This window comes from Cuculus canorus, chromosome Z (genome assembly GCF_017976375.1).
Source record: "Cuculus canorus isolate bCucCan1 chromosome Z, bCucCan1.pri, whole genome shotgun sequence".
Classification (NCBI taxonomy): Eukaryota; Metazoa; Chordata; class Aves; order Cuculiformes; family Cuculidae; genus Cuculus; species Cuculus canorus.
The window spans coordinates 22,594,779-22,619,267 of NC_071441.1; the positions used below are offsets into that span (position 1 = coordinate 22,594,779).

Here is a 24,489-nt window from a genome sequence, read left to right on the forward strand (position 1 = left end):
TCATGTATACATAATAGTCCACTATCACACAATTGTTTCTTGCTTAAAGTGTTCAAATGCATTTTGCATTTAGAAAAAGGGCAAAATGAGTTAGCTGCAGCTTATTTCAGATACAGACTTCTTCTGAGAGCCGAAATGAGAAGGTACATAGCATGCTAGTGGTGAGAGAAGTCACTCCTTGCTCAATAAGAAGTGATAGATGGTATATCTGTCACACTTTTTTGTCTTGCTCCAATAAAATTCATAAAACAACAAAGGTTTACAAGATTTTCTAGCATAGGTCAATTGATTAGAAGGATAACTCCACAGAAATACAAAGAAATTTTGGTCTAAACAATGTGGAATGGCAGTCTGGACTTGATTTTCTCTTGAATTTTTATTTTTAGAGAATCCTGGAAAGGACTGTTTACACTGACATCTCTCTCAAAAAAATGCCAAATGTCACTAGGACGACCTGTTAAAAATGTGTTCAAAAAATACTGTGAGCTGCTATGGAGAATATAAGAAAATGAACATATTTGCATTTTATAATGCACATAAAAAAGTAAAGAAGCAGGTAGCTCAGGTGACTGATCTTAGAGGTAGGTCAGTTGTGTTTTGTCTGACATAAAAGAACAACTGTAGCATTTGAAGACTTAATAAAAGTGAAGTTATTTGGGATCTTGCCTCCTTATTCATCTGCCCACCCCCACTTAGGAAATTCTAAAAAGCACACACTGAAAGAAAAAATCCTTAGATTAAATGAATGTTGATAAAACTGCAACAGAGACATTGCCAGTTTAAAGAACTAAAATAATCACAGCTTGTCCTTATTATATGTACTTACCGTTGCAAAATAGGTTGCTGACCAATTATGCTCTCTTTAACTATTAACAGTAGTATCTTTGTTCTCAAACAATGTTAGATGTACGTGTTCTGGAACTTATATTTACCTGGTGGATTCTTGGCAGGATCGTTGTGGCTTGGACTTCCTGGTTGTCCAGAATCTATAAAGAAATGAAAGAAATGTTTTACTAATTTGTTTTGAAAGTATCTCACAACCTTTTAATACCCTCCTTCAGTATTAAACTAATACTTAACTTTCTTCTTTAAAGGTCATTTCCTTGACTTTCTACGTGAAGGCATTTTTGAACAAACACACTATATGTAACCCATTTCATGCAGAAGCAGAAACATTGTTAAAGATGCAATGATCCTAGTAAGAAGAACTCACAGATCACTGAATAAGGACAAGAGAATCATTCAGGTAAATGCTCAATTTGTGAACTCATCTACAAGGGTACCTTTTCACTCCCTTTTCCTCCATCCTGTAAATATGATATTGCATAACCAGCAAAGCAGAGGTAGTTTCTTCTCAGGTAATGACCAGAAAGATGTATTGGATGAGGCAACTAATGGCATTTGCAGTAATAAGTCCTTTTTCTTCACCCTTTTCTTAAAGTACAAAGAGCTAAACTGCTTCCACAGACTCAGGACTGGAGTGATATACAGCTGTTGGTTTTCATACTGTATAGACTTTGTGTTTCTAGTGTTTGAGAACTGCTGTTTTAAAATCAAAATTATGTGACGTAAAACTAACAAAGCCCAAACCCTGTACACTTCAAAATGTTCTTTTCGTGATATATGTACCTAATGAATCAAGGACAATGTGATTTGATGTTAACACAAAAAACATTAAATTGTGTACTTATTCATAAATGCAGCTGGTTTTAAAACTACCTACATTTTGCTGTATTCCCATGTCAATACTATAACAAAACCCTGCTCCACTGCAAGAAATTGATATTAATAAAGTAAGGCTCTTTTATGCAAAGAGAACAAGAAATCAATGAAACACAACCATTTTTTCTGTATACAGCTATCTAACATGGAGCTGTTTGAATAAAAATACTGAATAAAAAACATCATTTTTTTCACAGTAACAGAACCTGCTAGTAGCATAAGACCATGAAAAGATTGCATCATAGAACTAAAGAATCCACTACTGTCAAATAGACCCCTGGTAGAAGTCAAGAGCTCTTGAATATGTTGCTGCCTACAGTGTCCCAACTGCAGGGAAAAAAAAAAAAAAAAAAAAGATAGAAAAGGATAAAAGTACATATCAACAAATACTTCAATTTTCATCACTTCTTCTTAAAGCCAGTGTAGCCCTCAACCTAGAACGAAAAATCCCTTCTACCTGCTACAATAAGTTACTTAGCAAACATTGCTCAACACATATTTCTCAAGCAGTTTGAGCTAACACATGCCTGATTCTACAGAAGATTTATCTGAGATGGAAGTCCATTTCACAGTTCAAGTTCTACTGAATTCATCTGAATTCAGTCACAGAGGACAGGTGTCTGGGAATCTACCAGAGTACAGGAAGAATAAAGCACACATGAATCCCAGTTCTAATGGTATTAAAAACACAACTACATTTTCCAACACTGAATAAAATCACTCTTGCACACAACAAAATACACACTGAATTACAAATTTCACATGAAATTCCTGGGTAGAGGAGTGAAGAGCAGACTTCCCATTTAGATTCTGCACATCCCATGGTCTGGCCATTTGGATACTGTCCCACTGTACAGCACAATATGTAGCCCTTCCGAATACCTGCTTCTTTTCATGATAGGACTCATCACATCTCTTCAAAAAATTAAATTGAGATAATTTGAAAATTCAATCAGCTACAAGAAATGCTGAAAATATGATGCTTCTCTGCAGTTGTACCTTTTATGGAGAAACGTCCTATTTCAAGTGTTGCAATGGGGAAATTCACCCTGCAAGGGATGACCTTTAATATTCTTCTAATAAGCTTTCTCTGCTTTTGCAAACTATGCATACTGTTACTTAATTTAAGATTATCAGAGAGGATTAATTTTACATAGCAATAGTCCATGCGCAAAACTGCTGCAGATGTGTGTCTAAATGGAGTGTCAGTTCAGTAGCAGATGCACCGAATTGAGCTTGGACACTGTAGCTTGGGGAGCACAGAAATCTGAACCAGATTAATGAGGCCTACCAGAAGATAATCTTTGAAGTCTTCTCCAGTTAAAATTCACTAAAAAGATGCACAAAGTGAAAAATATTATTTATCTCTTCACAGCAATTTGCCTTTACTCCTACCATCTCGTTGTCAACATAACCACTTTCTGAATTCAAGATTTAAAGATTAATAGTAATATAAACAATTCTTTTTCTTATTGTAATAAGATAAAATTAGCAAAGGATTTTCCAGTTATAGCAAGAAGGTGTTGACTAGTTAGTATAAATTGCCAGTCAGACTTAGTTTTATGTTAGCTACTTATCAATCACAATTTTTGCAGATTGAGTGTCACACAGTATTTTGAGCAGTAGATGATACTAACATATTCACCAGTGGAGTCTCAATGTTGTTGAAAAATCAAAGGATTACTGTAAGATGAAATACAAAATCAACTTAGATAAATGTTCACTTAAAGCAGTTGAGAAAGCAAAGAATTAGATTCTGTATGAGAGTATGAACCTAGTATGCACTTAAAGCACAAAGACCCAGACCTGAGAACGCCTGTCATGATCCAACTCTCTTACCAGTATCAGTAATTACGAAGTTCTCTCCTGATTTGATTGGATGTACATAGCCTTGTGAAGTACAAGCAAACCATGATCATTATAGGAATAAATTATACCATCACTTAATTTCTAAGCAGAACATTGAATAAAAAGAGACATTGGAGCACTGCTCTTCTAAAAGAAGGAGTAAGAGACATTTTTGGAAAGCCACAGAAACTAAGGAAGTAAAAGACATGTTAAGACACTTTAAATCTTTCTTTGTCCTCATCTGCACAAGATCATTAATTAACATGAGCCCTGGGTTTAAAAATTGCAGGCTTTTCTTCGACTCTGATGGAGAAAGACATAAACCAGACTCATTGTCTGTCTAGCTGGCTTTGCACTCGATTTTCCCACCAAATAATTCAATGCATATTTAAAAAAACTTATTTCCTGAGCTAGAAGTTGTAAGCAAAGCTATACAACTAGCAGCAAATAAAATGACATCATTTAAACTGAAATTTTCAACACTGACATTGTAGTTCCCAACTGTAAGTTCCCTTAGTTTATTCTTTTTCACATTTCACTTTTCATTCACTACGGGCTAGGAAACAGCCTGTGTGCTCAGTTCATCTCAGTTGACAGACACTAATTTAATCATTCACCAGCATGTAAATACACCCTTGTTCTTTGATAGTTCATTATTTGGAGGGATATCTGGAGGATAAAAGACCAGAGAGATGTAGCACTATGTATCAATTTGGTGCTGTTCGTGCCTTCACATACCTATACGGCATCTGACTGAGATGCCGAGTGAGAGTCACTACCTCAAAGAAGAATCACAGCTACCTCCCAGACTCTGATCGTTCAGGATTACATTGCCACCTGACATCATAACCTTGAGGCAAATGGTTGCACCACTGAAAATCACAGGATCACAGGACACTCCAGTCCCAGCACCCTGCCCAGGGAAGGCTCAGCCATGAGATCCAACTGGACTCCTCAGGGCTTTACAAAATCAGGGCATGAAAGCCCTCAAGGATAGAGGCGGCCCAATCTCCCTGAGCCCTAGCTCCAATGCCAGGCTGTCCTCATGGGGAAAAGTCTTTCCAAATCAACCCTTCATCTTTCGAAGACTTTCAGAACATCACCATGGTAGAAAAGCATTCATGACAACCAAAACACAAGATATGCCCCTCTTCTCCAACGCAAAGAATGTGGTCAGCAAAAATCCATCCATAAAGCAAATAAATAATTTCACCTGTGTAATTTAAATCATTACCATTAATTATTATTTTCCTAATTTTACTAAACACATACTACTTCCTAAATTATTTTACCTTGATAAAGCAACTGATTGGATGGATAAACTTCCCTAATACTTTTAAGTTTCACTTTGGAAAAGCAACATCTTTCATTGTACACCATTTCTATATCAGATGACCCTGAATTAATGTACAATTTTACGAGCATTATCCATACCAACTCTAGTGATAGAGCAGTTGTTTATGGTATAAAGAAGCTGAAAATGTTTCATTGTATTAAGTATCTGCCGAAATTGTGCTACAAACACGGAAACCGATTTGGTGCAAGTGTCACTCTTGTTTTCATAAGTATGTTAACTTGAGGGAGGATTTATATTTCACATTTTCATAGACCACTATATTTAATGGAAATATTTCCCCTGAAATTTTTTTAGTGATATGCATTCATGACACCCAGATGGAAACCCTCCACAACAGAGAAGCTGTAACTTCTTTTAAAAGTGTCATTCTGCTACTCTTACTATGAAAGCAGTTCCTTTGTGTTCACCAGGACTGCTATGGAGTAAAATGCTTCTGCACTGGGTAAGTACACAAGCTGCTAGCCCCGCAAGTTTTTAATGTGCTTGATATCTATACAGCTGGTAAATGAGCAGTTTAGAGAACTGAAGCTAGACATTCAGGTGCAAGCCATGGGGTAGTGGCACCTCTCCCAGACAACACTGTAGCGGGAAACTCCCTTGTCCATGCAAGGAAGGACAACTTGTTGATCACTTTGCAGGGGTTCTGTGGCATCCACCAGCTTCCAACAGACACGTCACTAGGTTTGATCCATTTGCAGACTTGGTTTCCACAAATTTATGTAACTGTACTATGGAAATATATGTGAAATTGCTCTTAAGCTGATACAGAGGTAACAATCCTGATTGTTACCAATATGAGGTGTATTCAAATCTCAAGAAAACCTCAGTTTCTCAGTGCAAACTACATTTTGTCAGGTAATCTCTACTGTTTTTAATCCCTTCATTAGTTTTAACCCAGCAGGCATTGGAGAGACCTCATGAGAGACCAGAATAGTGGCAGGAGCTACTCTGAAGGCTGGATATGCTGATCCCCCAAGAACAGGTTTCACCAGCACTCACTTGCCACACTAGGAGCCGTGAAGAACAAAAACAATGACCTTCCTCTTTACCTTGAAAGGATGATGTCATCTAACCTTTGCTTATTTAAAAAAGGCAGCGAAGAACAGAACTGACTGCTGGCCCCGCAAACCTAAGGTGTCTATAAGGTATCTATATCTGTTGCCTGTTAGCTCAGGCAGTTACCAAAAGTTTAGCCAATGCAGGCTCATCATTTTGCAAAAGCTTTCAGGGCTCAGGCATGGCACTGCTTCCACTGGAAAACAGCCAGCCCAGCAGGCAGGAGCTGGGCTCTGTTTTCATTTTGGTTAGAACCTGTTTGCTTTGGAGTGGGGATACAGCAAGAGCTACTCAGTCATCAGCCATCTCCTTTCACTGCACTCCCTTGCACCCTCTCACAACAGACAAGTTCACTTGCTGCTAGCATAACTGGGAGAAATCCCACACCGTTCAGCCAAGATCCAATCTGTTCCATGTGGGACACTCTCCTTAGCCCCCATGGTGGTCTCAGCATCTGGGGCAGTATCACCATGCTCAGGGTGGCCAGGCACCCACTACATGCGCTGGCAGCGAGGCAGCAGCACGGGATGGTTCAGAGCGTCAGAGCCACACAGGTCATGGCAGTCTTCCTGCTTCACCTCCCCTTTTACCAGCAGCTCAGATCTGCTGCTGCCAAGTCACCCAACTGGCCATTGTCAAGACTGTTAACTTTTCTTCAGAGTGTTTTAATTAGGTAAATAAAAAATGGTAATTAAATCAACATTACGTAATGTGTTTCTGATTTGTAATCTCATTTAAATTAATTAACTGACTCAGCCCTTGTTTAGTTTTTAAACTGCCCTAGTTAAGAAGTGGAGCTCTGGGAGTAAATCCAGTTTTTATATAGTTGAAAGAAATTCAAGGACCTAGAAGCACTTATCAAAACTAAAAGAGCAATAAGCATAGTCAGCTTTTCAGCTTTATGTCCCATGCACAGATTTATCCATTTAATTTAAATTTGTTTATGCAAAACAAATCACGACATTTATTCATTCAAAATATTTCTTATATAATTTATAAAGATGATTATGTTGCTCATTTTGAAAACTGAACAACTTTCCCCAGCTGTGTTATAAGACATGTTTTGCATGGAATATATACATATTATATACGTGCATGCAGGCACGCATGTGCACGCACACATATATTTTTAAATTAAGAAAAGGATTGTATTTTTTCATGGCCTGAAACAAATGTTTCCCATACTTCATAATATTATCTGAGCTCTTTTTTTAACGTATATCTTAAGAAGAGATTTACATAGGTATTTTGCCACATGTGGATGAATGTGAAAGAATGAAGTTTCTTTCCAAAACTTTCTGGATTCAGTAGGAAAGGATGATATATGAATACTTAATTTTGTCCATCTGGAAGACACTGTGGATACTAGCCACAGTCAGAAGCATTCAGAAGTTTTTCTTGGAAACCAACAACCCCTTTGCATTAATGTATGTATCATAAAGGACTTTTATTACAGATTCTTCAGAAAATGAAAAGCAGAACACAGTGAAACACTTAGTTAGGTGTTTAGAAAAGAAAAATAATATAAGATAGACTATATTAATGAAAAAGTTCATATTTGCATGTAAAAAACAGGAATTTGCTTGCATATCCCTTCAGGCAACTAACATACTGTCCACTTCATTATGTTGTGAAAGACCCACTTCATTATGCCGTGAAAGACAAAGGTCAATCCTCATCTTCATGCAATGTATATTACTAAAAACTTCTCTGTGGATCCTGGTTTCATGGAAGCCAACATAGGTTTTACCAATGTCTCCCACACAGTCAAGATTTCATTTTCTATTGCATGTTAGGGCAGTTAAGCAAAAGAGCTCAGAAAGATAAAATACATGTTTCCATTACATAAGGCAATATTTTTAGGCATGGGATAACGATGACATGACTATGAAAAAAAGTCAGTTCTGTTCAATATGAGTCTCAGCCAAAGGTTGTTAAAATCAGTGGAAAGTTTCCCCATTGAGGCACTTCATGGTAAATTACATTTAAAAAGTAAAAAAAGAGAACATAATTCAACAAACACTAGGACAGAACTGCATTCTTTCTTGGAAGTGAGTTGCATCCTCCACTAAAAGGGAGAGCAATAAAAGCCCGATTCTTCAGTCATTCAGAAAGTTACAATCATATGCTACTTTGTAAGTCCAAAACATCACCTGACAAAAAAACAGGTAGTAGTTTACAAATATTAACAGAAGCTCATGAGAGCTCTCTTTTATTCTGTAAACAGAGATCTCTTAAAATACTAAGTACATGCCACCACAATATATGCTAATGGGGGGAAATAAACAGCAATTAAACTAAAATGCTGGGGATTTACATATCATGGAAACTCCAAAATTACACTACAGCACTGCAGTGTTTAGTACTTCTTGAAGCCAGCTAAGAACAGCACGAGGTAATACATCTGCCAGTAAGTGTAACTGTGTTTAGGAGCCCAAAACAAAATTCATGATTTCTCTGAACTAGGTGGAAAAATGCTTAATGATTTGACAACCTGAGCATCATACAGGGTTTCTAAATACTATAACACTCATCAAAGGGCCTCCTAATTTTCATCTATTCTCCACAATGCTACCACAACTATGTTTTTATTTCAATTAATTTCAGCTTTATGACTGGTGGTAAAACATTATCTTAGCATAAAGAATAGAGACTGCACTAAGAAAAGACCTTGAAAGAGTGATGGTTTGGTTTTGGTTGGTTGATTGGTTGTTCTGGGCTTTTTTCGGCTGTTTCCTGTACACTGCTGTATATTTTTTATCTTGAGATTTCTAGTCAATGCTAGTGAATTTTTTTTTAAACTGGATATCAATTTACATCTAATGGAGATGGGGCATAAGGAATGCCATAGTTCTGTGTATCCTTAAGTAAAATATTTTTAGTCTAGATCATGTTTATGAGAGCAATGTCTCAAATTGCAGTACATACACATAATTTGTAGGTTATACTATCATATTCTTTATAAAGTGACTTTCCTTTCAAGCCCTATAGTCCAAAAATTCATAGACAAAATACAAACCAATTGCCAGTCAATATTCCCGCACACATGCTATTAAATTAAAAGTGACAAAACAAAGATTAAATCTACCGGTGGGCACTAAGCAGATAATGTACAAGAACTGGCTGAGAAAAATCACTTCACTTTTCCATATCAGTCGCTCATAACCTTGATAGGAATTGCATATTTACTCACAGCCACCATGTTTATTTTCCAGTTGGTATGCAAGTTGGTAACAAATAAATTATAAGAAGAGACAATGTATACAATACTGAAGCACCAGTGATAAAAAAATTCTTATCAATGCACTGATTTTCTGTCTACTTTGGCCTTTTAAGTTGAGAAAAACTAGAAGTACCTGTTCATATGATGTGACACAGCAGAACTCAAAACTGACTGACTCATAGAAATGTATAGCTAACTTAGTTTTGGGGCTGGGCAGGGAAGTTTTGCAAAAAGTACAAGGAATGTTTTTAAAAGGATATAATAATATAATAAAATATAATCTAATAAAATAATATAATAAAATATAATTTAAAAAAAGAGGAACAATTCTAGTTTGAAACTCGTCTTTCAAATTTTAAACAAAGCAATTTTAAAAAGCATTTTTCCCACAGATCCCCTATCTCCCCATTACCAATACTACTGCCATGGCAGTCATATTGGTCAAAAGCTATAAAAAAAAATCCTATCTGATCATGTTCATTTGTGCCTTCTCAACATAATTCTGTCATTTTGTGGCTAATACCACATGTGAGCATCTGTTCTGTAATTCTGTAATTTTTGATATTATGTGTAAGCATCTCCCACCCTTCTGCTAATTTGTAATGTATTTCAGCAATATCTACATAGCTGAAATTCCCTGACATAGGTACAATACCAACTGCAGTTTTGCAATCAAGATTTTAAAGCATGCTTGCTGGTTCAATATACAGCGGAGCCTGGGTTTGCTCTTTGTGTTTCAACTTATTTACTAAAGTTGGCACATGTTCATGTAGTACCTAAGGCTACTATATACTTGGAAAAAGGATACTACTTTACTACTCTTTATCTAGAAAAACAGATGTATGGATTCAAATTCCAAGGTTTTCATTTTTATTGCTCACTACTTTTTTTGGTTTGCATGAGTAAAAATTAAGTGTTAATTAAGTAAAAAAAAAAAAAAACAAAACACCAAACTAACTCAAAATTCTTACTGCACCTGGCAAATTGCCAGTGCCTTGAACATTATTTAGCCACCCTGAGTTTCTAAGGCTTATTTTCTTATCATTGTTCCACCACAGCAGGACCTTGAGAAATCTATCCAGTCTGATTTGGTTTGCAGCAATAAAAAAAGTGTTTGGAGTTAAAAAAACTTGTACAAGTTTGCTTAATACACAACAGAAACTCGAGTTTCTGTTTGTGGTAGAGAGCAAAAGGGGAATACATTCTTATTAAAGGTCCCTTTTTACTGAAAAATAACTTTCTGCTGGCTCAAGATATAAGATAGCACTTAATCCAAACAATCCTTTCCATTTTAATGAGTTTGTATATTCATATGTGTGCGTGTGTGTGTGAGCTGAAATTATAAAAGCGTACAGCTTCAGGGTTATCTTACTGACCAACATTTGGGGCTTTGTAGAGGAGAAAGTATAATGAGTTAAACATGTTAACTCTCTTGAGCATTACTGAAAAAAAGGAATAAATGTGAACAACAGCACCTTCATAACAACATTCCTTGCAGAAATATTTCAGATTTTTCTAAATAATTTACAGCAAAAAGTAGCAATTCTTGTGCTGTCCTTCTGAGAACAGTACTAATGATTTTCTCCCTTGTGTACCCAGATAGCAGGTTCAAGATTCAGTTCAAAACCTCATGAGTATTTGCAGACTTTGACAGCTCTGTGTTGTATTTTTCCCCAACAAATGGGTGAAACTCGATCTGAAGGAATTAGATGATACACAGTGCACTGCAAAATTACACACAATTACAGAAGACTCTCTCATGATTGATTTCAAGCAGATGACAATACATTAATGGAAACCTGGGAACCTCTCAAGACTTTGCCTTATCTTCCTTTCTTCTGCCTGTCCCTCCCTTCCCTCCACAAATACCCACACATCTTGTGTGCTTCATCCTTACAGCTACCTTTCTAGCCAAGCCTCCCCTCATTGTGGTGGCTGCCAACACTTCAGAGCAGTGCAAAGTCAATCTTAATGTGAATTTGGAAAAGAATGCAATGCCAAGACTAGAATTCATTCAAATCAGTCTCTACCTTTCAGTAGTTCAGGTTTCCGTGCAGTTACTAAAATTTGCATTGACATGTAAATGAGAACAATTGGCTAGCTAGACAATAATCTTTAGCCTTATGAACATTTATAGCAAGCAAATCTCTGTAGCCCCAAAATGCTTTTATTACTGTAAAACAGTGTTCCGGGAGATGTTGTACATCTGAGTAATAAAGGCTGTGCCTTTAATGTCTACTTAAAAGCGAAACTTGAACAACAATAGAGTCTTTTCAGATGTAGTATGATATCAGTAACGGCAAGAACATGAGAAAATCCAATTCTCTCACGAAATTCACCTTGGCCTAGGGCTGTGTTTCTCCACCCAGTGGGTGTGACTGACAGGCAAGCGTTGAGGAGAGGCCACTAGTCACACCTCAGACTTGCAGAAAACAAACCAAGACCAACACCAAAAAGAAAAGGCAACGATCCCAAGATGCATCAAGGTTAGGAAGCCTGCTAATCAGCCTGCCCTAAGCTCTTCCCAAACTATCTCCAACCTGAAGCTGTCCCACAGCGATTTATGCTTTGCTATTCTGTTCACTGGCACCAATGTAGTCCCACACGTGGAGTACAACAAGGGGGTGCGACCTGCTCATAACAGAGTGAGGCAATGCCAGGGCTGGTAAAAGAGAGCTCCACCAACAGCAAAGTAAATGCAAAGTAAAAAAAAAAAAAAAAAGAAGTAAACCAAGAATATGCCTTGACCATCTTTGGCCACTTTTTCCAAAGTAATTCTGGCATTAGCCTTCAAAGACACACAATTGTTCAAAATTAAGCTTATGTAACAAAGTTAAAACATGCTCCATATCATGCCAGTTTGTCTGCTACGAGTTTGAAGTCCTGTGTCTCCCTAGGAAGCACGAGCTTTACTGTATGGCCCCTTTCGTCTATTTTAACCAAACGAACAATCAAATTGCTCCCATATGCATAGAGATAACAGTATGATGTAAGCATTCAGGAGGCGGAAACAGCACATGAAGACAGATTGCCATGATGATAAGAATAAAACTAAAGCTTTATACAAAGTTTAGTCTAGATTACCACAGTTAGTTAGACAGTATGTATACATATACAGGAGACAGCCCAGAAAACATGAATCTAGGAGGACTGTCATGCTTGCAAGCGTACACATTACAAATTGGCTTAGTAATAGCAAGTTTAGGTATCTTTGCACAGCTCTCACCTATACCTTTTCAAACTATACACTACAGCCTAACTCAAGTTACGTCATTATGCTAATGCAGATTATACACAATCACATAAGAACCTTCGAGCAACGGCACAACAGCACCAAAATGATAGTTGTTTTCCTAATTTTATTTAGAATAGGTCCATTTTAATAATCAGTAGATAGAAAAAAATTTTAATCAGTATTCTGGTTGGATTGCAGAAGAACAATTTTCACCATGAGAACGGTTAAACATTGCAGTAATTTCCCAATCGAAGCTGTAGATTTCTCTACACTGGACACTTTTAAGGTTCATCTTGACAGGGTTCTGGGCCATCTCATTTAATCTAAAAAGGGTGGACCAGGTGATCCCTGAGGCCCCTTCCAACCTGGCATTCTATGATTCTATGACTCTCACACTGCTGAAATTCATTGTCTCGATATTATTTGCAGACTCATAACCAAGCCTGGAATGATTTCAGTCATTACAAAGCCAAGATAAATTCTTAGCCCAAATGGCAAACTCCTTACTGTCCTGAAACCCGAAAAAAATGAAGTTTGTGCCACTTAGGAAAGATGGTTGTCTTTACAGGGATTGCAGACTGATGTTAATAACCCCAAAAGCCTGAAAACCCTTAGATCAGATGAACACCTATGTTTAGTACCTGCTAACAACAAATTCAAGGTGATGGCCTGCAAGGGATAGTATTTAAAACTGAATTTCATTCTTGTTCACACTTAAGCATAACCATAATCCTTCCCTCTGCAGAAGGTCATTTTTAAGGTCACAAAATAAACAGCAGCAATCAAGATCATCTTGCTGATTTCAAGCATTCCCAAGAGAAAGCTTCCCGAAACACTGCAAAATCAAGCTCCGTGAAAATTGCAGTGATGTTTAACTTTCAGGTACCTGAGAAAATTACTATCCCCACCCTGGCACTGAAGAGCATCCAAAACATTCACCAACAAAGAAATAGAGTTGCATGACTACTCAACTCCTTATACACTATACTTACGGGGAAAATATAGTTAGCAGTGTGTACATCACAATCCAGCACAGCACAGCTGGGAGGAGACAGACAAGCCACCCTCAGAATATACAACAATTAATAACAATTGCCTTCCACAGGTACAGAGGATTCTTCTGTTGTGTTACTAAAAGCAGAGGGCATGCATGTGAATAAATTACTCCCTGGTATGCAATGAATTCAGAATATTCAGGCTTTGTGTGTGCGGAGTTCAAGTGCGGTTGTCCACAAGCAATACTTGACTCTAGGAAGTACATTGTTATTCCATTAATAACACTGGCAGCCCTTTTACCCAAGGTCTATAATTAACTTTAGCAATAATACTATATATTAAATTGTTAAAGATTTACTATACAATAACTTGCAACCACCTGTATGAATGAAGAAAATGATCAACAACAAATTCCTTTCCCTACCTTCTCTTTGAAATCTCCCTCTACCTTCCTCCTGCCACCTTCATATGCCTGGGAATATTCCTCAACTTTGCAACCTTCTCAGTGTCCAGGGAAATACTTGTTGTTAAACTAAAACCACTAACAACAGTACAGGTTTCTTGCTCAACTGAAAAAGAGAAATCAAATGTTGCTTATTATGAAGGGCCCTGTTGCTGAAAGGATCTTTCTCTTCTTTCTCTCGCTAGTTGCTGGTACTTTAAAGAAACACCCTCTCTTTAAAGGTGTGCAAGGTAGAGGAGAGCCTGAGCAGATGAGGAATGAAGTGAATAATCTTTTGAAGACTGACTGAAATAAGAAGCTGTGCCTGCTTTGCAGCCTGAATCACCTGAACAGAAGGCTTCCCCTACAATCATGCAAATTTACAACTTATGGCCAACAGGCACGCTGCATTTATGGCTACTACTATCAGTCTTAGTATCTGGTCAAAAAACAGGAGATTAAAGCATTAGATGAATATCATGGTCATGCTAAGAAACATTACAGAAATAGCAGTGGTAGATATATTTTCCTGCTTCCATTTCAGAAGGTGGAAAGAAGCTAAACTAAAATCAGATGAACAAATCTTGTATAGGGAAAAGTGTACAAAACTGTTCAGTTCAGGAGTTTTCAAACTTATGTTTGTGAAGTTTAGATTCTGAACAGATATGCAATTATTAGAAGTTCCCAGTTAAAAATATTACCTTAGGCTTAATTTTCTTAAGAGTTGCAACAGGGCCATAGATACTAATGTAGCTGCAGATCCAACTGCAAATAAGTGCAGTACTAAAACCCAAAGGAACTTGACTATCAAATAGAGTAAAACTGCAGGAGTTTTACTCAGCAAAGAGCAAACTGGGTGGGGGAGGGGAGATGGATAAATCCACAAAACCAAAAATTTTATTATATACCTTTAGCATTTCATATTTCATTGAGCTTTACTAAGAATTCCTCTTAAAATGTTCAGCATTCATTACTTCTGCAAGCAGTCTGCAAAGCCGTAATCTATACACATTTATTGCCAAAAATTTCTCTATATTCCTATCTCAGCCGTGTGCTGTGTGCTTTCTCTTTAGCCTAATGCAGAAGAATAGAAAGAAAATACAAATGTTGGCATAGATGATTTCAAGCCTTGGTTGTTTGACCTTTTTGTATAAGCATTTGGCATCTGTGACTTGGCAGGCAGAGAGCAGGCCAAGCCAGGACAAAGAGGAAGAGAGGAAGGAAAAAGCTGGCCATGTCTCCTTGGCATTCAGTATTGCAACAGGGTGAAAAAACACACTGTTGCCAAACCAGAAACAGAGGGGAAGCCCAGATAGTTGGCAAGTCACATAAGCTGTATTGTACATCCTAAAAACTAAATGCCTGATAGACTTAAGTGCTATGCCAGAGCCTAATCTATTTAAATTCTCTTCTCCTTTACAGGGAATATTTCATTTGTCCTTGTTTATGAGTTTCCTAAAGAACTGACATGACATTATTACTACCATCTAAGGGCTGGCAGGTTAAAAGCTTGCTGCTACTATGTATATATTCACTTTCAGCATCTTTTTAAACAACCCTCTAAGATAATGCCAGAGCAGGGGATTCTGACCCCACACACTCATTTTCTGCCTCAAACCTCCACATGAGTCAAGCCCCTAGATACACAAGATACATTCCTCCAAGAATTAGTCAATGCTCCTTGCACTTACAGTAGACCCAGCTATTTAGGAGTCTTACTGACAGACAAAACACAAGAGTTATTTCCTTTCCAAATATCACCTGTTCTCCTGTAAAGCTGTAAAGCCTTGTGAAGGGAGGGATTACAGTTTATAGAGATCCTTATTTACCAATTGTCCGTGAAATTGTTGCTGTCAAAGGCGACTGATAAACTTTTTATAGATGCACAATGTCTTTCAGATCTTTCATTCATGGGGCCAGGCTTTTATTTTTATTTTAAGAAGTACAACAATGAGTTATATAGCATCATTTTTAAAATGGTGATTATATGTGGTCAGCATTCTCACATACTTCTGTTGCCAAATAAAGGAGAGAATTAAGAATCTCACTCGCGAGATCCTTTGCCACTAAACCAAATTTTTATTGCTTATGAAACAGAATGGCCAAAGTCTATAAAAAATTTTGATTCTACTCCTAAAATTACTCTGTTCTCTGCTTTACTTACATTCTAATCACAGCAATAACGCCAAATAACTGTGTTCCTAATTAAGGCAACAGCACTTTAAAAAAAAAAAACTTGATCATTCTAATTTATGAGCAAGTTTGATTTATTGATTGATTGATAGAAAGAATAAGGAGACAATCATTTAAAAGTAATTACCACATCCTACAACAGGAGTCGAAGAAAATATCTTGCGATCACAAGCAACAAGGAGTTATTCTGAACTCTTGCAATAATCAGTTGTGTGGGATCCAATCCATAAACTATATTCCCTCATTCACAGTCAAGCTCAGGTTACAGGGACAGAACTAGACAGACTTGCAACTAGAACCTAGCTTATGTTGGTAGTGCTTAAACATCTGCTTTTGCTGATTTTCTTCAATTAGTTCTTTAATACAGCAAGTAATCTCTGTTATGCTTTTAGTACTTCTAGTGTTTGCTAACAATCACATTTCTTTCATGTCTACTGTAATATACTTTTTTAAAAATACCATTTAAGATTAATTCGCTTCAATGAAAGCTATGAATGGACAAATCAATTCAAAGAAGGTCTTACGTGATGGCATGTCACTCACATTTAAAATCAAACATCCTGGAATTTATTAAAAACCCAAAAAGTTAATTTCACTTACTTGCTTTTGGGCCATAACACTCCTACCTATTTAAAAGATTCATAGTGAACTGTGCCTTCAGTGTTGCTCACAAACACTGTCACTTGTATCTGCTTTCATATCTTTTCTTTCCACCTTTGTAGTCTAAAGTAAAAATCCTTCTCGTGGTCCCCATCGAGTTTCTCTACCTCAGTTGAAAAACCATGTGAAAACACTTTGATGGCCATTATAAGTCATCAGCCTTCCCCATGCCACCACTCCCTGGCCCACGCATGTGTAAACCAAAGCTCTGTAGGGCAGAAACTGTCATCTAAGACTGTTGTGGAACGACCAACAGCCTTTCTGCTTCTGCTGCTACTGCGTTATTATCGACAAGAAAAAGTGCCTTGGTCTGGAAACGACAAATGCCAAAATGAAAACAGACAAGATAGCAGTTTCTTGGATGGTAGTCCAATTTCATGACTGAAGTCTCAATAAACTTTCAAAAAAATACAATCTTTCCTACTCCTCAGCTTGTCAAACTGAACTGATCCTTTGAATTCTGAAGTCTGTCATACGCTAATCTAGTTCTTTGAGTATGTTAACTCTGTTTTGCCTAGATTCTGAATACAGAGCCCTCCATATCAGGAATGGACCCTCTGACACAGTGCAATACCTCACAAGATTGGGGAGTTCTGACCGCAAGGAAGGACTAAGCATTCTGGCCTTTCAAAGTCACACTGAAGCTTTTCATTCCCACAAAATGCAAAACGAATTTGAGAGAGTTACCCTATTTGATATTGAGTAGAAAGATATTATCTAATATGTATTCTTGTATTATAAAACACTAACCAGTTTCATGAAGTCAATTATCTCATTATAAAATACTGTAACCTCCAGCATTTTGGAGTTAGTAGGAAAGGTTCTTTGGCTGCTTTGCATGTCTAAGGCTGAATAACGCTTGTGATTGGAAATTATTTTTCTTTTACTCTATAAGAACAATTACCGCAGCTATCACATGATTATTGCAATTATATTCATAAGAACTGCTGTTCAGAGCTGTGTTCTGTAGCACCATTCTGCAATGACAGGAACATTTGTCTTTTCTAATGATCACCAGCACAAATGCCCTTTTGTAGCTCTTTAAGTGATTTCATTTCTTTCTATTAATATCCTGTTACTCACTTTGGGAGAAACCAAAGGAGACAGGCCCCAGTTAATATATATACTTTTAAAGTGAAGGCTTTTAGTGAAGCCAGAGCTAAGGCATTTTAAAACAGGAATTGACACTTCCCCTTTATGAAAGCCTAACATCTGCAATGTGCCTTGCTAAATGGATAGAAAGCCCCCAGAATACTTCAGATCTGTGTTTCATAAACTGTACTCTAAGTGAAGTAGCAATAAAGTTTATTGCAGACCTAAAGTATCTGCATAAACCTGGTTAATTCAAAAGTGGGTGGAGAAGGCTGCCAAATTAAATGTTTACATTAGCACAGCTGTATTGTAAAAACATTCTGCCCCCTGTGCTTTGTAATTATAAGATATTTCTGGACTGTGTATCTCTGCAAAGTTTATCTCTACTGCCAAGAGTGTTTTGGCACAAAGCGTCTGCAATTTTTGGCAGCCAGAGAGCTCTCCGCTCAGGCAGTATCTAAAATGGCTGCCAAACAGTTATCCTGAAATGTCGTCGACCTAGTGTCGTCCTGTGCGAAGGGCAAAAGCCAAAGCTGATTTTAAAACCATCTGATTGTTCTAAATGAGGCAAGAAGCTGGGTTTCCACACAAGTTGGGACCTGGCACCACAGGCTGGTCATGCCAGGCTCACGATGCACAGCAGCGGGTGGGAAGGCATATGGACTGATCCAAGTATTCCATAACTGGAAAAAAAAGAGGGGAAGGAGGATTTCCTGAAGGGAAGCTTAGTTTTATTGTTTTAAATTATGTATAAGTCATCATACGCTGCCCTTGTGCCAGGAGCACACACACTGGCACCTTCGCAATGGACAGCTATTCTGCACTCGGTTGCAAGGCACCAGTCAGGTCCCAGGTGTCTGATATCTCCTCTGCACTGATTGCATTTGCCCGCTTTTAAAGCGAATCTCTCTTTTTTTTTCCAAGCAACCAGAAAAATGTACAAAACGCTTTCACACACCTGAAGCTTCAGCTGTTCCTGCCTCTCCGTATTTGATTTGAGATGGGGTGCCTCACTAAGCTATCCCACCTTTTGGCCAGAACTAGGAAACCTCAGCTGTTCTGTCTTGAGGCTGAATAATAAAAGCAGAATATTCTTTCACTGTGTCGACTTTCAAATCAAATATAAATTGAGAGATTCCTTGGGCCTATGCTTACTGTGCTGTAATCATAACTGACCATGACTGAAGTAGAAGCATTTTGAGCCTTCGTTGATAATGCTGCTTTCTTACTTCTGGCTAAGCAGTTTCTCGAGCATCATTGGTAGACCTGGTGGTTTGGGAAATGACAGGTGACGCCTGAGTCTATCATGATGTTTCTCTAAAACGAATCTATCATGATTTCCTCTAAAAAGCATAACTCTACACGCATTTCATCATCATTTGGAATTAAAAAAGAAAATCAGAAGTGTCCACACCAGAAGGAAATAGTCCATTAGTATAAGAATCGCAACATTACAGACACTAAGTGAATACAAAGCTTGTCTTGTCAGTGCTGTTCCTGCCTATTTGCTGTACTAAACCACCCCCTATCCACTACCATTATATAATAATATCTGAACAGGAGCTTTTTATGAAAACACTAGTCAACTAATCCACGAACTGCTTATTGTGCTATGTCCACAGTGCTGCATCAGAAGACTTCAGATTAAGCCCAGTCAATTATTTATGCAACTTCTATTTCATTTTAACCCTATCTACTCTATCAAGCATAGCTTTGTCCCTGTAAATAGAAAGGACATTCACGGTGATAGTTCTGTCCACTCAACAGCCTTCTGAATTGAGTGACTTTCACCCTCTGTTTCATTAGTAATCAGGGTCAAAGTCACATAGCTATGTAATGCTGACATTCTTGTAAAGTACCAGAGAGTTAGGGTTAAGATTCCAAAGAGCACGGGGACTGTGTCGGCATGCAATTTCAATTGGTCTCTCTTCTATTAATATTTAATAAGTGCACCTTTAAACAGCTCTCTACCAAAAACAAAAAAAGCCGCACAAAAAAACAAACCCAAAAATAAAAACAAAACAAAGATAGCAAGGGGTTATGTTCAAAATATTTTATCAGTTGGATATGCACAGGGTCATCTCTATTAGTTCTGTCTGACAAGGAATCTACCACGCATAATGTCCTGCACATAAACATTATCCTCACAAAATTATATCATTTTCTCTGTGTTATCTATTGCTAACAGCCTCTACAGATGAAGATTCATTCTGTGAATATCTTCTTCCTTGCAAATGCATGTGTGTATCTTAAAAATAAACAGCTACCTTTTCCCTGTTTCTCCTCCTCACTGGCTTAATGTGACACTTTCAGTTACAACACTAAATAAACACAGGCCATTGTCCCCTATGGAAGCACCAAGTACTAAGTTTACTGGGAATCCCAAAACTTTCCCTTTTTACCTGGCTGGGTAAGTACTCAAGAAAACATTTCTGTTCATTTATTAAAGACAAAAAAATAGACATATAAGAACAGTCTTCTCAAGTTCAAATTCCACTGTTTCACTTAACTGATCGATCTGCAATCAGGTCAGCAACCTGGGATATAGACTCCTATGTTCTCTTCATTTTACTGAGAACTTTGAAGACAGCAAAAGTGAAAGGATTTGTTCTATCAGAAGCATCACTACAGAGGTTTCAACTTTACAGAAGTGTGGTGAGTAAGATCACATTCCTTAGCTAATGGCTAGGTCTAAATTCCATAAATATCTGTTAGAAAAGAACCCTGAAATGTGTACTTGATCCTGAAAAATGAGGAGGCAAAAGTTATCACAAGTTAATTTTGCTTCTTGCATCAACTTATTACTTGTTTATTCTGCACATCTAGAGATCTCTAATGCATCTTGCCTAAAGTATACAAAAGCTGTATGCAAAAAACAGAGTTGCACAGACAGATGCTCAAAAGTCAAGATGTCACAATTAGTGTTGACAATACAATTTCCTAGCTATCCAGGCCTTTTGGAATGTAACTTCTTGTAATCCTTTGTTCATACTCTGCATCAAATGAAGCTATTATCTTAAATATTCGTGTACTGAGAGTTTTATATAAACTCACAAAGAAGTTAAATTCAAGTTGTACTAATACATATGCAGCACCTGTGCATGTACATATGTGCATGAAAAAAGTATTTTTATTTTGCATATAGAGTCTCTCTATTAGCATTATGATTACTATATCTTATTTGGAAAATTTATTCCTCTATCCAAATCTTCAGTTGGAGATGATCTACTGAATGAAGTACCTCCTTGGGACCTTTGTTTACTAACCACAGGTGCTGGTGACCATCCTTAGCTGCATCCTATTGACACTAGGTAGTTCTGCAGTTCTTCACTAGACCATCAGAGGTGAAAGGGAGCAAGGATATATGCCAAAGTGTGCCTAGGATTTTGAAGCACTACTCACAGGAAAATACTGTGCACACCACCACCAAAACTGAAGTAATTACTGCAGCACCGTTCATTAAGAGTCTTTTAACCAGCAAACACTACTTTTTCTCTCTCCTTGTACTTTTCTTTTTATTTTATAACAAGAAAGATCTGTCAGCCTCACATCTGTGCCTGGGAAAGTCATGGAACAGGTCCTCCTAGAAGTTAAGCTAAACCACAGGGAGGGCAGGGAGGTGTTTAGAGACAGCCAGCATGGCTTCATCAAGGGCAAGTCCTGCCTGACCAGACAAGTGGCTTTATATGATGGGGTGATCACATCAGTGGACACGGAAAAAGCAATGGATGTCATCTATCTGGACTTCTGTAAAGCCTTTGACATGATCGCCCCCAACATTCTTCTCTCTAAACTGGACAGATATGGATTTGATGGGTAGACTGTTGGTGGACAAGGAATTGTGTGGATGGTCACATTCAGAGAGCAATGGTCAATGGCTCATTCCATTCCCGTGAGACCCCACCTGGACTATTGTATTCCATTCCCGTGAGACCCCACCTGGACTATTGTATCTGGTCCTGGAATCCTCAACATAAGAAGGATATGGAACTGTCGGAACGGGTGCGGAGGAGGGCTACAAAGATGATCAGAGGGCTGGAGCACCTCCCATTTGAAGACAGGCTGAGTGAGTTGGGGGTGTTCAGCCTGGAGAAGAGAAGGCTCCAGGGAGACCTTGCAGCAGTCTTCCAGTAACTGAAGGGGATGTACAAGAAAGCTGGGGAGGGACTTTTTACAAGCGCATGTAGTGATAGGACAAAGGGGAAAGGCTTTACATTGCAGAGGGGAAGATTTCGATTAGACATTAGGAAGAAATTCTTCACAATGAGGGTGGTGAGGAACTGGAACAGACTGCCCAGTAATGCTGTGGATGCCCCATCCCTCAAGGTGTTCGAGGCCAAGTTGGATGGGGCCTTGAGTAGCTTCGTGTGGTGAGAGGTGTGCCTGCCCATTGCAGGGGGATTGGAACTGGATGATCTTTAAGGTCCCTTCCAACCCAAAACATTCTATGATTCTATGAATGTACTGCATAAGTCTCCTTATACATGCAAACCATTAAAATACAAGCAAAGTAAAACTGGTTTCTAAGGGAGCAAGATTTGAAAATTTCAAGACCAAACAAGAAGTCTGAATGCAGAATGGAAATACTGGCTGTCAATATGCGCTAATATAGTAAACTACTTAAACAGAATGAGGCATTTTTATTTAAACTTTCTACTTTGCTACTAACTCTTCACTCCATCACCTACTGAATTTCACCACCACATTTCTTTCTCTGTTTCCTGGTGTTATCTTCATCAAAGCTTTGATCATTTTTTTTCTCTGCTAGTATTTACTAGTTCTAGGGAAAAGCATCCAAGGACTAAAAACTAGGATGTTTCTCAATGAACAATGATTGTAAGAGATAATTTTTATTTTTTTATAAATAGAAGGAAAAGTAAGGAAACTACATATGTTTAAAATAAGAGTTCACATGTCTTTATGCAATGAACTAGCCCTGTTCTTGTTTCCAGTCATTATTAACTGTTGAGAGTCTTATCTAGTGTTATCTATTTCATTGTCTAAGTGCATTCTGAATTTTAAAAATGTTTAACAGGAACAAATTCCATTGCCTAGTGAGAATAAATGTATGCAAAATAACGCTGAAACAGCATCAGACAACTGGCCTACCAGCAGCTGACTTCTGGCATCGATTTTGAAACTAGTTTCATTACAATACATTAAAGCTGCCTAGATCTCCACAGCAATATAGTCTTCATAGTCTTTCTCATCTTCTACAATGGCTCATTTGTAGGGGCACAGTAAGGTCGAACGAGAACACTTCAATGCTGCTTTTTCTCATCAGAAAAGAGTGTTCTCTGGGCTAAAAGTGAGGCCTGTGCTGAAGGAAACACTCACAATACAAATTTAATATTCTTGCAGTGCAAAGTTTTACATTATGAGAAGAAAAAGACAAAAATGTGATTAGTGAACGTTAAGAATATCATTGTTAAAGACAACATTTACTAGAAGGCAATTGTTTGACAACATGGTTTTAATTGTGCATACATATTTTTATTCATTAAAATGAATAACCAATAAAATCCCACCCTATGGTGTCCCAGCCTCATAATAATAAAGTTTCTTAAAGGTTTTGGCAGGGGGCCAGCATAGTCCATTAACTCCTTGCAAGTTGTAAAAAAAAGTAAAGTCATTCCAGGCTGCTTTGTGGTCATGAATGAAACAGCAGGCAGTCTGTATGGAAACGTCACTTTGAATATGGCATTGGTAATGGATGCTTTGCTGCTCAATCAAAGCAGTATGGGGATATGTTAATGCACTGAATCACAGTCTATATCCTGATGCACTGCAAAACTAATTTAGTTAAAAGTGGAGGGGAAATGGCAAAAGACTGCAAGTTATGAAGCTCTGCATATTTTCCTAGTAGGTTGTCACACTGTATCAGGGCAAAGTTGCCCACTGTGAAACCAAAAATTATTCAATCAATTTTCAGTCACTCTACTGATTCTGTAAGGATTCTTAATAAGATCAATCACGTTTTAAGTATTCCTACTAACAAATAACATAAGCAAATAAAGTACTGTTGCCTTGTCTTACCCTTTTCTCTCTGAAATGTACAAAACATTAAATTTTTGTTGTTGTTTTATTCTTTTACATAAAGGAGCATAAATTACTTAAGCAATTGGTAACTAAGTGGCTGTCTTTAGCTATGTCAAACAATTTGATTTAAAGTGCTATACTTTCCCCTTAAGCTTTGTGATACCATCTGTTCTCCCTTTTCATGGCATTACAAACATTCCATTTTGGAAAAGGGATTTAGTGTTTTGCACCCTTTTTAGAAGAAAAGGCAAATTTGAATGGTGTTGAATATTCTGAGAGCCATCCAAGATTTTCCAAGTGAGGGAGCGAGTAGTCTGTAGGGTTTCCTTAAGGTGTCACCAGTCTTTCCTCTTGTCTTATCATTAAGCATCAACACATAGTTTAAGATTAAGAACATATTTTCAAAAATCAGCATATTAAAGGGCTTTTTTTTAAGGAACAGTAAACAGAAAACAACTTGCGGAACAAAAATCTGTGTGCTCCTTAGCAAAACAATTAAGATGCCACAGATTGTTCACTGATGCTGTAATAATATTTTGGGGTATTTTGACGACAATTTCAAATTCATAACTTAAAAGTTACATAACATTTCCAGTATGGAAACATTCCTGAAGGATTTGGGAGGA

At 37.6% G+C, this 24,489-nt stretch overlaps 1 protein-coding gene across 10 annotated transcripts in view; it reads right to left on the bottom strand.

Moving 5' to 3' along the window:
• Nucleotides 1–24,489, bottom strand: part of NFIB (nuclear factor I B) — a 264,748-nt gene that overhangs the window by 70,794 nt on the left and 169,465 nt on the right. For all 10 annotated transcript variants that reach the window (XM_054054087.1, XM_054054082.1, XM_054054080.1 and 7 more), the window contains exon 3: nucleotides 933–986. In XM_054054087.1, the coding sequence (XP_053910062.1) occupies nucleotides 933–986 (54 nt within the window). The remainder of the gene's footprint in view (nucleotides 1–932; nucleotides 987–24,489) is intronic.